Source organism: Lytechinus variegatus, chromosome 6, assembly GCF_018143015.1.
Source record: "Lytechinus variegatus isolate NC3 chromosome 6, Lvar_3.0, whole genome shotgun sequence".
NCBI lineage: Eukaryota > Metazoa > Echinodermata > Echinoidea > Temnopleuroida > Toxopneustidae > Lytechinus > Lytechinus variegatus.
The window spans coordinates 13236116-13253664 of NC_054745.1; the positions used below are offsets into that span (position 1 = coordinate 13236116).

A 17549-nucleotide genomic window follows, 5' to 3' on the forward strand; every position below is an offset into this window, starting at 1 on the left:
CCATTAAGTATTACTCTATTTATATTTTTTCTTTAGTTTGATTTGATTTGATATATTTTTTCTTCTGCATTCATAACATTGGTATACAATACAATTTTCATTACGTTACAAACATAATATATCGGTAATTGATTTTGGTATGAATCATAAAGAAAAAAATACAAAATAAAATGTCATTCTAAACAAATATGATCTACTACAAACAAAGAAAATATAACATTTACAGTTTGCAGGAGAAGGTTTGCCATTAATAAACAGATTGCTTTAAAAAATGACAACCCCGAATAAAACTCAATAAATTAATACATACATTTATAAAGCAGAATGGAGCTGCTCTATAAATGTACGTTCAACAATATACTCCTTGTAAGCTAATATTAAACGTAACATTATTACATCTTACGCAGCCCCCTCTAACTTAATATCTCAACTGCTCTCTGCCGCACCTGCACATATACACCTGCACCGCACCCACTTGATCAATGAAGAACTATTATGTACCTTTAACGATACGAGGCCTCCATCATCAACAAGCCTAATCGCTCACGATGGCGGTCTCCTGCACTCATTTATAATTTTTTTTGGTAAAAAGTGGAATGCCTCTGGCCGTCTCACCTGCATCATGCAGTTCAATATAGCAGCAGTGCTGACTTTGAAAACTACTCTAACTCGCACAAGATGTTCAGTGATACATGGTTACTATTATGTCCACTTTTTATGAACTAGACCAATAAACTTACAGAGATATGATGGTTATTCAACAAAAAAAACCCAACGTGGCCAAAGTTCATTGACCTTACATGACCTTTGACCTTGATCATGTGACCTGAAACTCGCACAGGATGTTCAGTGATACTTGATTACTCTTATGTCCAAGTTTCATGAATCAGATCCATAAACTTTCAAAGTTATGATGGTAATTCAACAGATACACCCAATTCGGCCAATGTTCATTGACCTTTGACCTTGGTCATGTGACCTGAAATGCGCACAGGATGTTCAGTGATACTTGATTACTCTAATGTCCAAGTTTTATGAATCAGATCCATAAACTTTCAAAGTTATGATGGTAATTCAACAGATACCCCATTGTGCCAAAGTTCATTGACCCTAAATGACCTTTGACCTTAATCATGAGACCTGAAACTTGCACAAAATGTTCAGTGATGCTTGATTACTATTATGTCCAAGTTTCATGAATCAGATCCATAAACTTTCAAAGTTATGATGGGAATTCAACAGATACCCCCATTGTTCCAAAGTTCATTGACCCTAAATGACCTTTGACCTTAATCATGAGACCTGAAACTTGCACAAAATGTTCAGTGATGCTTGATTACTATTATGTCCAAGTTTCATGAATCAGATCCATAAACTTTCAAAGTTATGATGGGGATTCAACAGATACCCCCAATTCGGCCAAAGTTCATTGACCCTAAATGACCTTTGACCTTGGTCATGTGACATAAAACTCAAGCAGGATGTTTACTGATTAATCTTATGTTCAAGTTTCATGAACTAGGTCCATATACTTTCTAAGTTATGACGTCATTTCAAAAACTTAACCTCAGGTTAAGATTTTGATGTTGATTCCTCCAACATGGTCTAAGTTCATTGACCCTAAATGACCTTTGACCTTGGTCATGTGACATGAAACTCCAATAGGATGTTCAGTAATACTTGATTAACCTTATGGCCAAGTTTCATGAACTAGGTCCATATACTTTCTAAGTTATGATGTCATTTCAAAAACTTAACCTCAGGTTAAGATTTGATGTTGACGCCGCCGCCGTCGCCGTCGGAAAAGCGGCGCCTATAGTCTCAATCTGCTATGCAGGTGAGTCAAAAATGTATAACATATCTTGTTAGTATTTGTTTACAATATTTATATTATGCGACTATTATAATTTTGTTATGATTAAGTATTACCTTTGTATATATTGTATATACTGTATGTATTTTGTAATTCTGATACTGATGTAAATGCAGAAATAAATAAATCAAATAAAAAATCAAACTATTATTTTGTTCATAATTTTATAATGATGAAGATGGAGATGGATGAGGATGATGGTGATAGTTCATCCCGTGCTGACAGTCTAAATCTATATTGGAATAAAATACAATAATTTTTATTATACATGTATCTCGAAGCCAAGGTGAAATTATGACCTTTATGATGTTTTAAAGAATGGAAAATAAAGCTTCTAGAAGAGAATAGACGTTACCGACCCCCCCCCTCCACACACACTTCAGTCCCCTTTATCGTATACAGTGGAGCGTTGTGGCTCGGTGGTTCTGACTCTTGCCTTTGAAACAGAGGGTCGTGGGTTCGATTCCCAGCGATGGTGTTAGCATCCGTCAGCTTTACATCGAATCCACAGTGTGCTGCAATCCCACAAACTATGCAACATTCAATTACATCCATACACACCCACACGACGGAGAACATCGCGCCAACACCATAACACCACACACTCTAGAACACGTACCACACACTTCATACATTCACCCCTAAAGCCCATCCACGCTATGCGATTCATTGCGATCCGAATTAAAAAAAAATGTAATAACATTCCATACGGACATTCCAACTAATAAAATCTTACGGATCACAGTTCAGAATAGTGGTAGGATTACTGAAATCGAAAATCAATTCAGTTCAAGTCTCCCTGAATGAAAATTCAAATCCAAATCGTAATGACGTCATTATCGGCTGCGACTTGAAGCCGATTTGGACTTTACTCCGACCACAGGGCTTGCCGCAAAGTAAAAGTATGATTTTAGTAATCCTAACATTATTCCAAACTTTTAATAAAATGAGTGTACTTCTTGGAACTTTAATATTTAATGCAAACTGCGATTTCTTGAAAAATCGCGTCGCAACGAATCGCAGAGTGTTAGCTAGTCTTTACATGTACAGGGTCAAATGTGAAAAGACACACTCACTCGACATTCAACGCGTTTATAATGAAAACACAACGTTACACACAATCACATGGACACGCCCACTCTATATTGAATGGCGCACCAAGCAAGAGAAACGCAATATTACACACCCATAACCCCTACACGCTTCGAAGATTTACCCTTAAATGCTCAGCGGTCACACAAGCTCGCCATTCCGATAGCACTTACCTGCCAACATCACCGCACAATACCACATTACTCGCTCGTTCACCCTTAATCGCACCATGAAACTATCGGACACACCCACTCGGCCTCGCACATCACATCGACACACCCACTTTAAATTTAGGGTCCACGCCTACTCGACGTAAACCATACCAACACACCTTGCACAGTGACATTCCCTCACACTTAGTACATGGATTCAACCTCAAAAGGGTACGTCAACTTGCCATTCAACCTCTCTCACACCACGCACTCATTCATACACACTCACACAAATAGACGCTAAAACAGTCATGCTGATAAAAAACACGTAACACAACCATTTCTTAAAAAAAAATCTCCACCAGGTTATTCTTTATACGGTATGTTTAAACGCCACGTCTTTCCCAAAGTAAAAATTAGAATGTTACAGCCTCTTAATTATTCTCCCATAGTAACGTTTTCATTAGTTTTATTTATTACGTAAGACATTTTGACGAAATCTACATTTAGAGTACCCTTTGCGCGCTGATGTTGCAATCGTGCACATTCGCACAATTTAATTCAACAATCGTAATAATTATTTTTCTCATTATACCTTCAAATTATATAGCTAATAAAAGACAATATTCTTTTAGAAAACATCTATATGATAATAATAACTTTCAATGTTAACTTGTTTAGGTCCGCTTATTTTCATTTGTTTGGTCAATGGTGCATAAGAGCAGAGTGCTCATTCTCATTTGAAATACGTAGATGATCTCTCAATGCTAGAAAGCAGGAAAACAAGCGACCCTGCCACCATCCTGAAGAGTGCGGATGAAAAAAACGAAAAAAGGTTCAATGTTCCAAAGGCTCGATAATCCGAAAACGAAATATGGGTCGTTGCTCCGAGGGTTCGTTAGTCCGAAAACGAAATAAGGTTAATTAATCATTTAGTGATTGGACTAACGAACCTTCGGAATTACGAACCTCATTTCTTTTTTCGGATTAACGAACCTTCGGAATTACGAACCTTCGGAATTACAAACCTCATTTCGTTTTCGGACTAACGAACCTTCGGAATTACGAATGTATGCGAAAGCAAACATATATATATATATATATATATATATATATATATATATATATATATATATATATATATATATATATATATATATATATATATATCTGATTTGATTGTCAACCAATCAAAATCATGTACTATGAATTTTCGATTGATTTTTGTTTAGTTAACCCTTTAGTATCTAAGCCGCCTGAGAGCGGCGGTCAGCTTACCCACTAAACCGCCTGACTTAAGCATGCTATAGTCAAGACAGTATCAAAAATATGTGATGAAACCTGCCCATACTTGTTGTGGATAACCCATTGCATGTTTGCTGTCCAAATTCTGCACAAAAAATATGTATTAAGAGCAATACTAATTGAAAAAATCTGATTGAAACACAGCATAGCCCTTTCCGCAAGTGAGTAAACCGACACATTTCACGCAGGCTCTAGGTGCTAAAGGGTTAAGTACAACTTTATGCAACAGGGTCCTGAATTGAATTGAAGATCTCGGTCCCATTTCATAGAGACGTGTTACAGTACAAAATGTCCGATTTCTATAAATTTATCGTTAGCCAATCCAATAGAAAGATTTCGGTAGCTTTTAACTGCTAATGAAAAGTTTTATGAAACGGGTCCCTGACAATATCATTGACTACTTTTGATTCCCAGCCGGGGAAAGGAAAGTTTTCATACTCTCAGTAAGCACAGGAACGAACTTCTGGGGTAAGTAGAAGGTCGAAAGGTTGAAAAAGTCTAGAAATACTCGGTACTTGTCACTGAGGAGAGAGAACAAAAATGAAGTATAATTATTACATTGCATAGGAGGATCCAGGGGGCGAGGGGCCCGCCCCCTTCTATTGGCAGACCAATAAAAGAAAAAAAAAGGAAAGAAAGAAAGAAAAAAAAAAGAAAAAGGAGGGAAAAAGAGAGGAGAAAAAAAAGAAAGGGGAACAAAAGAGGAGAAAGACGAATGAATAAAATAAGATGAGGGGAAGACTTGGAAAATAATTGTAAAAATCTTTCATGTCACTAAATAAGATTTTGCTATGTCGACGTCCCAGATATATATTTTCACTATTTTGCAATGTTGAAAATGAAACGCCCACCTAAGAAAATTTACAATTCCATGACGTCAATATACGTACACTTTGATTATATATATATATATATATATATATATATATATACACATATATATACATATATATGCTTTGTATCAAAGCAATAGCTTTGATCCAGCTGAGGCATGGCGGCTTGTCATTGTTCAAAACCCAACTTCACCCGACAAAGGAAATTATAATTGGTATGGTGTCGAAAATCTGTCTTTCTGACGGTCAATTGGATCAGGGTTGCCCTTACCATTAACCCGTCTCTGTGGTCTAGTGGTTAAGGCACCGGCGTTCAAAGCTGGGGGCCCGGGTTCGATTCCCGGCAGAGACATTTTTTCAGCATCATCAATTTTTCCAAAAGGGTAGATAGCTCTGGGGAACCTTGATTTAAGCTACGCCTACCATTGTTCTCTTCATTCATTTCTATACACTATATATATATATATATATATATATATTTATATATATATATATATATATATATATATATATATATATATATATATATATATATATATATATATATATATACATGTATATATATATATATACAGTGCGTATCAAAAAAGGTTAATACTTTGAAAAAGCTCTGGGAATTAAAAACAACATATACAACATGTGGGTAATTTTTTCACATATAATCTTGGGTTTGGGTCTCATCTATCCAATGAAAGTAAACGTTTTGACAGAATGTTACACTTGAGCGAGCACTGTCCATTTTGGTAAAGCTCGCAGAAATCTGTTTGCGCAGAAATGCTAGTTTTCACACAGAGTCAAGGGGAAAGGGCGAAATCAAACTTACCCTGCGATACAGTTTTCCTACATTTCCCTTTTACTTTTAGTGAATTAAGATAAAACAGATACATTCAAGCATTTTTAAAAACAAATTTTGCCACCCAAATTGAAATTTCAACACTTAGTAAGCACAACTTTTACCCTTTTTGTGCCAGCTGGATCTGAGGACATAACTAAATCTGAACAAAAGTTTACATCAGACATCTCCAGCACTTTTTCAATAAGTTTTTACTATTTAAAGTGTCTCGACATTTAATTTTTCATATAATACTTATTTCTCCACACTTTTCCCAAGCTTGACAATGATTAACAAAATAAAAATCAAGCCTTATTCATTTTATGTAAATCACAGCTCAGTGTAAATAAAATATAGTCTTGATGGCCTTGGTGTGGGGGGAGCAGGGCGGGGCGCAATGCACTTTTCGAAGTGTATTGGGCAAAGAAACAAGTTAAAAGTGGTCAAAGATGTCTTCAAACCAATTTCGCTTGCTAAAGTATACGTGTTCTTCATAATAAAGGTTTACGTTTATTCGCATAGCTATTTCAAAGTTCTGCGCAAATCATTTTTCACTAACTTTTCAAAAATAAGTGGTGCTCACTCAAGCGGAAATATTTTTCGATAGTTATATCGTCATTTGCTTAAATGGATCTGTACCAATGATAAAACGTGGAAAAATCTTCAGGATATTACAAATGTATAATTATACAGGATTTCTTCAAAGTGTAAACTTTTTTTTTTGATACGCACTGTATATGTATGTATGTATTACTGTATTACCTGATAGTTGCCTTGAGATAGTGGTAACCGGACGATCCCCCTGCTCCTGGTTTAGCACCAATCATACGATGTACCATCAGTACATGATTGTCTGTAACAAAAAAATTATGATAATATAATTCCCATTCACTAGCTTACTGGTGACCCCCCCCCCCCGTCTGCATGCATGTACACGATTCGCAGATTCGGAAGCATGTATTCACAGGCTTGTAACCCTACATATTCATCACAAAAATATATATCCAGGTGGGGGCAGTGATATATCTGGCTGGGGGCGGACCGCCCCCCTGTACATTTCAAGTCATGGGAATGAGAAAAAATGAGGGAATAGTGTAAAGAAATAAGAAATGTGAGAAGGGGTATAACTTCGTGTGACCTCATCGGAAACTTATTTAATTTGTTATTTATATGCGCACATGCTCTAATTCAACAAAGTTGATATAAATTTTACACTGTGGACGCATCGACGATGTGTGTATGTGTGAGTTCAGAGTGTATTTACATAAATATGATACGGGACAAGAATGAACTGTGCCCCATCTTACAAAGAGTTACAATCGATCTACTTAACCACAACCATGAAATTCAGCAACGTCAACATATATTATGCATGTTTGTTCAAAATATTTTCTAGCTGTGATGTATATTCATGCGTTCATTGTTTTCTTTAAAATTCACTGCGCTTGTCTTTGCATAAAGAGGACATTGTGCAAATTTGTCGTAGAAAAAAATATGACACTGAGGATTTCCATAGAGTTACGATTGATTGGATCAATCGTAACTCTTTGTACAACAGGAACCAGAGGACACAATGCGAACACATTGACAGAATATGGAGCACTGAATCATGTTCATTGGATTCCATGAAAAGAAGGAAACAAAGGTAAAATAAGAAAGTTCCCTTTTGGAAAGAACAGTGTGTCACAGGGGGCAATTACCGTTTGTTCACACAGCGAAACGTGTGAAAATATTATTCATAAAACAGTAAAAGAGCGTGACTTACACTGTGGGCACCTTGACAGTGTGTGACTGTTCACAGTGTGTTCACATGGTTGAATATGTGATTCACACTGTTGAAATTTTCGGTTCCATTATTTATTTTTTTTTTGCTTTAACGTTCTAGACATTTTTGCAAATTTTATTCCAAAGAGTGTTTGTCGAAAAGCTTCAGTATGTCCGTTTTGGGGGCTATTTTGCTGTTGAAATGCTCATATTTAATATAAGATTTAAGGCGATTTCACATAACATCCCGCACTCTGAACACACCGTCAGACACTGTCTTCTTTTCAGGAGGGGTTGAAACGTAATTAAGATAGCTTACATCGCCATTTGCTCAAAAAGGCGTCCACATCAACGAGTTTAGTCAAGAACTGAAATGATTGCTGGAGCCTTGTCTCATTCCGGTAGAAGGAGATCATTAGCGCCCCCTGTAGAGCTTTGTGTGAAAGTCTTACTTCCTCTGTAGTGAACAATGCGAAAAGAAAAAGGTTAAATGCCTTTTTTCCCCATCTCTTCTCTCTCTCTTATTCTTCTATCTATCTATCTACCTACCTATCTATCTATCCATTCATATATCAATCAATCTATCAACCTACCTACCAACCTCTATATTTCTCTGCCCTCATGGACCCACTCTCTCCTTCCACCTCCACTCTCCGTATTTAAGGTCTAATGTCCCGTCCTCGACCATCTGTAATTAGGGAAAATTGCGCTTAATTGCGGCTAACAAAGAAACCAACGATAACCACAAATCTTGCTCATAGATGATAGCTTGCTATTCTAAAGTAACGTTTATAGAAATGATCTCGTTATATAACGAAATAATGTTCTCGATATAGGTAAATAATAATAATGATAACAATAGTAGAAGCAATGAAAATATGTTAATAATAACAAATAATACTGATAAATAATAATACAATTAATGATAAAAAAGTAACAATTATAACCGATAAATAATAAAAATAATATTTTTACACACAACCACTTACCCACACACCCTCTCGCCCACACACAAACACACTCACACATACATTTTATATATATTTGAGACATACTTCTTGCCAGTAATTTCTTATATTCATCCTCGTTGAGAACTTTTTGAAAGATATCCTTGCATACATCGTGCTCCTTCTTTAATACAGGCTTTTCTTCAGCATCGGCCACCTAACAATAAATAGTTTATAAAAAAAAGATATATTTTTATCGACACTACTCTCAACTTGTTTACCTTGTCTAGGATTGCGTTTATGTTATCTTGTATTTTATTCCCCCACCCCTTAATTTTCAGCAGTTATTATCATTCTCTTAATTTTTTCTATGTTTCTAGCACTTAGAACTAAAATGTATTAAGCAGTTTTGCAATATTGGTACTCACAATGATTGTGTATTTGATTTTTGTCACGTATTTCATGATCTCTTTCTTCGCTATATTTGTTTGGAATCATACTAACCCTTGGTAAACTGCAAAGATTCTAAAAATTATCCTCTTCTTAAACGCAAGACTGGGGGCCTGTTGCTGAAAGAGTTGCAATCAATAGCAACTCTAAAAAAATCATGCGCAACTTGATTTTCAACGATTTTCAACAATTTGCAACGACTTATAAGATCCTAGTCGGAGTAATTTCTATTATGCATGCATTAAATTCCAAAGATATTCATCTTATCACGACTAACACGTTAAGTTTTTTAATCGGAGGAAAGATAAAACTAGTGCCCATCGAAACTCAGACATTCCTGCGACCAAGATAGCTCTGGTAACCAGAAAGGAATATTACCACTACTATATCATCAATGTGGAATCACTAACCTCTTCCCTGTCCTTGATATCCTTGAGACGTTCATCTACCTTCTCACCGAATCTCTTCCAAAAATTGAATCCATCTTCCTCCAATCCATGTGTCTGCTCCAGCCATCGCTAGGATTCATAAAATTCAAGATATATGGTTGGGAATAATAGAAGAATAACTAACAACTAGGCATTGTTAGGGGCGATTAGGCCTCTCTGTAGGCCCCCATCTCACTAGGATGGCGATCATGGCGACCATGGCGATCTGTCTAAATCCCGCAAAGCGTAGCGGAATCGTCCTCGAATTCTATTTTTAGCCCGCGAGGCGATTGCACTGTGTTACATATAAGAATAATTGTAGAAGAATTGTGAAAGCAGTTACATTAATCTATTAGTTATTTCCCTTTAAGGATAGCCAAGAATTGTAAAGAACATTCTGGAATGTCTTTTTATTATGCAGGCCTTGCCTATTTAAAAGGCCAAGGAGTTTTATTGTTATTTCTGAATAGAGATTAGGAACAATAGGCTTAGCTATGTTATTGACACTCTTGATTTCAATGAGGTCATTCAAGAGTGTTCTGGATTTTGACTGCTCCTGAAAGGAGAGTTTTTTTTAAGAAAATGCTAGAACCTTCCTTAATAGTGAATTCTAGAAGAATAGCTGCAAACTATATAAAGCTGGCGGATTCTTCAAGATCATCACATCATATTAGATCACTTGATCACACCATCACATCATATGAGAGCAGGAGATCACATCACATCATATGAGATCACTTCACCAGATCAGATCAGAGCAGTTTATGCATCAATGAACTGTTTGCAGTTATTTTGAGAGAGAAATTATCAGTTCTCATAAAGATCATCAACATCATCAACCTGTTCAATGAACACGCTTCAACCCATGGATTGCTGAAATTGACTGTTAATCATCATCAACATCGTCTTCACGGACATTTCAACTCGTTGCAGTGACTCTTATTATTCATCGGACTTCAACATCAGTTTCATCATCGCCATCATTGTGAATTTTCGCCAGTCAACTGGGATTTTATCATTTGGATTATTACTTGGATATAGTATCATCACTTCGGGATTTTACATCGGACACTTCAAGAGATTTATGTAAGATCATTATTTGTTTTATTTATGTATAATTATTTCCTGTAATAAAAAAGAGGAAATAAAAAAAATCAAATTTACTTGTTATTTGTTGCAGTATCGTAACAAATAATTTTGGGGGCTTGTCCGGGAAACGAAAACCAAATTTGTACAAGCCAAGGCAATTGGAAACAAAAGCCAATTTGTACAAGCCAATTTGAAACTAAAAACAGTTTTTCAGGAAACGAAAGCCAATTTGAGACGAAAGTCAATTTGAAACAAAAGCCAATTTGAATTGGAAACATTTTGGAAAGTTCTAGAATATACTGTACTGTGTTATTACTTGCTTGTATTTGTGTATATCACTATGGCTACATTTGATGTTGAAGAATTTCTTGCAATGACAGAATTGTCATATGATCATTTGAAGTCACTGAAGAAAGATGATTTGATAACAATTTGTGATCATTTGGGTGTATCTCTAGCCCCAGGTTTAAGGAAGGCAGAGATAATTGACTTGTTAGCTAGTCACATGAAGCTTACAGAGGAGTCTGAAATTTCTGTTACTGTTTCAGATGATGCTCAGATTCAACTTGCAAAGTTTGAAATGGAAATGAAAATGAAAGAGAATGTCGAGAAAGAGAAAATCAAAGAACACCTTAAAAAGGAAATAGAAATGGAGAAAATGAGATTGGAGTACCAGTTAAAGTTGAAAGAAATGGAGTTAGCTCATGCAAATACTAATACTAACTCTGTTAAGATAAATCTCCCCAAGGCTTTGATGTGGCGAAAAATATTCGCCTTGTGCCAAAATTTGATGAAGAGGGCATTGATACATATTTTGTGTCATTTGAAAAAGTGGCCAAGAGACTGAATTGGCCCGAGGAATACTGGACTCTTCTCCTCCAAAGTGTTTTTGTTGGAAAGGCTGCAAAAGTCTATTCTTCGCTCTCTGAAACGCAATCATGTGACTATGCTACAGTAAAAGAAACAATTCTCAATGCATATGAGTTGGTACCAGAAGCGTACAGACATAAATTTAGGAACATGCAAAGACAAACAGGCCAGACGTATGTTGAATTTGCTAGGGAACAAGAGATGATGTTCGATAAGTGGTACAGATCACTGAAAGTTGACAAAGATTTTGTTCACCTTAGGGAAGTTGTCCTCCTAGAAGAATTCAAAAAGAGTCTTCCTTTTGGCATTAAATCTCACTTAGATGACTATAGAGTTACTGAAGTCAGTAAAGCAGCCATAATAGCTGATGAATTTGAGGTCACACATAAGGGTAGTGGAGATAGGCCTCCTTTCAAGAATTATTGGAAAAAGAAAGGTAAAGGGTCATTTGAATCCCACAATAAACCTAGTGAGGGAAAATATGCAAGCAAGGACAAAGACGCTAACAAGAATCAGGCTAGTGGGGGGCACAGAATCAACCAAAAGGTCTGAGAGTCGTAGTTCCAAAATTTGTACTCATTGTCATAAACCGGGACATTTGAAAGAATCATGTTGGAAATTGGTTGGAATGCCAACCAAGGTTAAGAAAGACATGGGTTTTGTCAAGCAAACAAGTGTTCCCTCGATGGAGTTTGTTCCATCAGAGCCCAATCGAGATGTTGAGAGTGTTTCTCTGGTATTTGCTGATAAAGTCAAACAGGTCGATGAAACTTTTAGAAGTTTTTTGCATGATGGTGAAGTATCCCCTTGTTCGACTGGTGCTGCTGGTAGGTCAGTGGTGATCCTTAGGGATACAGGGGCTGCACAGTCCCTGATGGTGCCAGGGGATTCGGCTCTTCCTCCGGAGAGTTCAGAGAATGCCAACGTCTTAGTTCAAGGTATTGGCCCAAATTTCATGTCGGTTCCTTTGCATAAGGTCGACTTAAAGTGTGACCTAGTTAGTGGTCCTGTGACTGTTGGTGTCGTTCCAGAATTACCCATGAAAGGTGTTGATTTCTTGTTAGGTAACGACTTGGCTGGAGATAAAGTTGTTGCATCTCCAGTGGTTTCGGAAAAGCCCGTTGAGGTAGCTGAAACTGAATTGTTGCAGGAAGATTTTCCAGGGATTTTCCCGGATTGTGTTGTTACTAGGTCTCAGACTCGTAGAGCTGAAAAGGATGATGCGGAATCTGCTGATGTAGAGGAGAGTACTGATGTCTGGTTAGCTGAAACCTTTTTCAAGGATTTGAATGGGGATAGTGTTGAAGGCTCTGTTGCTAACAATGGTAGTTTGTTTAGTAAATCCTCCCTTGTACAGGCACAACAGGCAGACCCAGAATTAAAAAGCTTGTCACAGAAAGCATGTTCTGAGGCTGAGGCTGATAAGGTTCCTGAGTGCTTTTATGTCAAAGATGACATTTTGATGAGGAAATGGAGACCTCCCCGGAGACCAGCTGATGAAGATTGGTGTATAATTCACCAGGTTGTAGTTCCTCCTTGTTACCGCACAGATATTCTGAAAATGGCTCATGAGTTACCTATGGCAGGTCATGTCGGTATTCGGAAGACAGAAGATAGAATTATGAGGCATTTCTATTGGCCTAAGATGCACAAAGATGTTGTGCATTTCTGTAAGACATGTCACACATGTCAGATTATTGGTAAGGCACAGCCTTCTATCAAGCCTGCTCCATTGATACCCATTCCTGCATTTGATGAACCTTTTTCTAGGGTTCTTGTTGATTGTGTCGGACCCTTACCCAGAACGAGGTCGGGTCACAGATTTCTCCTGACGATTATGGACTTGTCTACACGGTTTCCAGAGGCGATACCTTTGAGGAGTATCACTGCAAAGACAGTGGTGCATGCGTTAGTGCAGTTTTTCACTAGGTACGGTTTGCCGAAGGAAATTCAATCTGATCAAGGGTCAAATTTCATGTCAGGAATATTTCAGCAAGTTATGAAGGAGTTGGGAATAAAGCAGATCAAGTCCTCTGCTTATCACCCACAGTCCCAAGGAGCGTTAGAACGCTATCATCAGACTTTGAAGACCATGATTAGGGCTTATTGTGAAGACTATCCCGATGACTGGGATAAAGGGATCTCATTCCTACTGTTTGCAACTAGGGATTCCCCGAATGAGTCCACAGGTTTCAGTCCATTTGAATTGGTCTATGGTCATGAGGTTAGGGGTCCTCTAAAGCTTATCAAAGAGAGGTTTATGGTTCAGGATGATGATGTAAACCTTCTAGACTATGTGTCAAAGTTTAGAGAAAGGCTCTCAAAAGCTTGTGATGTGGCTAAGGAACACTTGAAAGAGTCGCAGGGAAAAATGAAAGCTCATGCTGACAAAAATGCAAAAGAGCGAAGTTTCAAGCCTGGAGACAAAGTATTAGTGTTGTTGCCTTTGCAAGGTGAGCCCTTGAAAGCTAGGTTTAGTGGTCCCTACATAGTCAAAAAGAAATTGAATGATGTCAACTATGTGATCAGTACCCCTGATCGAAGAAAGTCTCAAAGAGTTTGTCATGTAAACATGTTAAAAGAATACTTTGAGCGAGAGGCTAGTCAGCCAATAGGTACAACACAGGTTAAAGAAAAACATGTAAATGTACATGAAGAAGAATGCTATGAAAAGACAGATAATGAATTGTCTTATACAGATGTATCTAAGAACGAACCATGTGGTGTAAAGTTATCTAACTCAGAGATCTTAGGAAATATGGAGGAGGCATTAAAACACCTGCCTGAAGATCAGAGAAATGATATATCTGGCCTGTTAAGAGAATATGAGAATGTATGTAAAGACAAACCAGGTCGTACACCTTTAACTGTACATGATGTAGACGTAGGTGATGTAAGACCTATCAAACAGAATCCTTATAGGCTCAATCCAAGCAAGTTGGAAATGGTGAATAAGGAAATACAGTTTATGTTAGATAATGACATAATCGAACCGAGTCAGAGCAGTTGGAGTTCCCCCATTGTAATGGTTCCAAAGCCAGATGGCTCTCAGAGATTTTGCATTGATTACCGAAAGGTAAATGCAGTAACTAAGACTGACTCGTATCCAATTCCTAGGTTAGAAGATTGTATTGATAGGGTTGGAAATTCTGCCTATATCACAAAGATAGACTTGCTTAAAGGATATTGGCAAGTGCCACTGACTGACCGAGCCAAAGAGATATCAGCCTTTGTTACACCTGGAGGCTTGTTTCAATGCAAAGTCATGGCTTTTGGAATGAAAAATGCACCAGCAACCTTCCAAAGGTTGACAAATCAAGTGATTGCCGGACTTGACAATTGTGTCGTATACATTGACGACATCCTAGTATACAGTGATACTTGGAATGATCATCTGAATCATTTGCGAGCACTGTTTGACAGGCTGGACAAAGCCAATCTAGTAGTGAATCTGATGAAAAGTGAATTTGCCAAGGCAAAGGTCACATATCTTGGTCATGTGGTTGGTCAAGGGCAAGTGCTATCAAGAGAAGCCAAGATACAAGCTATCTTAGACTTCCCAATTCCCACAACTAAGAAAGAATTGCTCAGATTCTTAGGTATGAGTGGCTTCTACAGGAAATTTGTTCCAAATTACAGTACTGTGGTTAGTCCTCTGACAAACCTGCTGAAGGCAAAAGTGAAGTATGTTTGGTCTGACGAATGTCAAAGATCATTTGAGAAATTAAAGGCCATTTTGGTGAATGAGCCTATTTTGGCAGCTCCAAACTTCACAAAGCCATTCAAAGTAGCAATTGATGCATGTGATGTTGGAGTAGGAGCAGTATTGCTCCAAGAAGATGAAAAAGGCATCGAAAAACCAGTGTGCTACTTCTCTAAGAAACTCAATAGATTTCAGAAGAAGTACTCAACTATTGAAAAAGAGGCCCTGAGTCTCGTACTAGCCCTTCAGCAGTTTGAGGTGTATCTAACCAATGGAGAGATTACAGTCTATACAGATCACAATCCTCTTGTGTTTTTGGAGAAATTCAAAACAAAGAATCAAAGACTGTATAGATGGAGCCTAATGCTCCAACCATTCCCTTTGAAAATTGTACACATAAAGGGAAAGAATAATGTAATTGCTGATGCTCTATCAAGAGTATAAAAAGTGAAAATTTTCATGATTTTGACCAAGTGTGTCATTTGAAGAAAACATCTTTGATGTTCATTTATTTTAACATGTTCATTAAGTACTATATCTTTGTACACGATAACTGTAAACAATTTATCAAGATGAGTTTGAACAGTTAAAAGAAAAAGTAATCTTAAAGAAACCTTTACTACGGTAAAGCTTTCTTTTCCCTGGTGGGGGAGGTGTTACATATAAGAATAATTGTAGAAGAATTGTGAAAGCAGTTACATTAATCTATTAGTTATTTCCCTTTAAGGATAGCCAAGAATTGTAAAGAACATTCTGGAATGTCTTTTTATTATGCAGGCCTTGCCTATTTAAAAGGCCAAGGAGTTTTATTGTTATTTCTGAATAGAGATTAGGAACAATAGGCTTAGCTATGTTATTGACACTCTTGATTTCAATGAGGTCATTCAAGAGTGTTCTGGATTTTGACTGCTCCTGAAAGGAGAGTTTTTTTAAAGAAAATGCTAGAACCTTCCTTAATAGTGAATTCTAGAAGAATAGCTGCAAACTATATAAAGCTGGCGGATTCTTCAAGATCATCACATCATATTAGATCACTTGATCACACCATCACATCATATGAGAGCAGGAGATCACATCACATCATATGAGATCACTTCACCAGATCAGATCAGAGCAGTTTATGCATCAATGAACTGTTTGCAGTTATTTTGAGAGAGAAATTATCAGTTCTCATAAAGATCATCAACATCATCAACCTGTTCAATGAACACGCTTCAACCCATGGATTGCTGAAATTGACTGTTAATCATCATCAACATCGTCTTCACGGACATTTCAACTCGTTGCAGTGACTCTTATTATTCATCGGACTTCAACATCAGTTTCATCATCGCCATCATTGTGAATTTTCGCCAGTCAACTGGGATTTTATCATTTGGATTATTACTTGGATATAGTATCATCACTTCGGGATTTTACATCGGACACTTCAAGAGATTTATGTAAGATCATTATTTGTTTTATTTATGTATAATTATTTCCTGTAATAAAAAAGAGGAAATAAAAAAAAAATCAAATTTACTTGTTATTTGTTGCAGTATCGTAACAACTTCACTGCGACGGACCTGCGCTGAAGGCGATGGTAATACGCTGATAGTACGACGCTGCCACTCTCTTGCTACGATTTGAGGCAGATATGATGCGCTGCTACTGCGATCAAAGCGACCTTACAACGAGGCTCATACGCTAATTAGGACCTCGGTACAGTGGTGCTACGAATGGAGCGATTGTGTTACGTTCGTGATGGGCTCTTGAAACGATTTCGAGCAATCGGCATATTAATCGCGGCACATGAGACATTTTTCAGTCGATTGCCAACTTCCGGCCAAGATATGGATGTCCAGAATTTGGTTGGACTTATACATCTTAGCATTATAGGCCTACAACAACATCAGTTAGAAGTGGAATACAAGGACCTATATAATACGAGGACAGGAGAAGGAGGAGGCCAAAAAGATACTGGGTCCGATCCTGGCTTTCACTTAAGTCATAATATACAATATCTAGTAAATTTCATTCCGAAAGGATGTCGATGAGCCTAATATAGTAAATATGAGGGTTCATAAAAGAGCATAAAAATCTTTGATATTCTGTTTATTTTTTCCACAAAAGTTTGTCACTCAAAATTGTTAGGTAAATTCCTTTCAAATGTAACAAGAAGTAGTCCACTGATGTGAGAGAACTCGTAAAGGAAGGGGGGCACAATGCAAG

The 17549-nt window shown here is 37.2% G+C and overlaps 1 protein-coding gene across 1 annotated transcript in view; it reads right to left on the minus strand.

The window, feature by feature from the left end:
- Positions 1 to 4280: 4280 nt before the first annotated feature.
- LOC121417033 (tryptophan 2,3-dioxygenase A-like) overlaps positions 4281 to 17549 on the minus strand; it is a 30935-nt gene continuing 17666 nt past the window's right edge. The window contains exons 6-10 of the mRNA XM_041610585.1: positions 9659 to 9766; positions 8907 to 9015; positions 8171 to 8308; positions 6850 to 6940; positions 4281 to 4943 (exon numbers count right to left, since the gene is read on the minus strand). Of these exons, the coding sequence (XP_041466519.1) occupies positions 4820 to 4943; positions 6850 to 6940; positions 8171 to 8308; positions 8907 to 9015; positions 9659 to 9766 (570 nt within the window). The 3' untranslated portion in view covers positions 4281 to 4819. The remainder of the gene's footprint in view (positions 4944 to 6849; positions 6941 to 8170; positions 8309 to 8906; positions 9016 to 9658; positions 9767 to 17549) is intronic.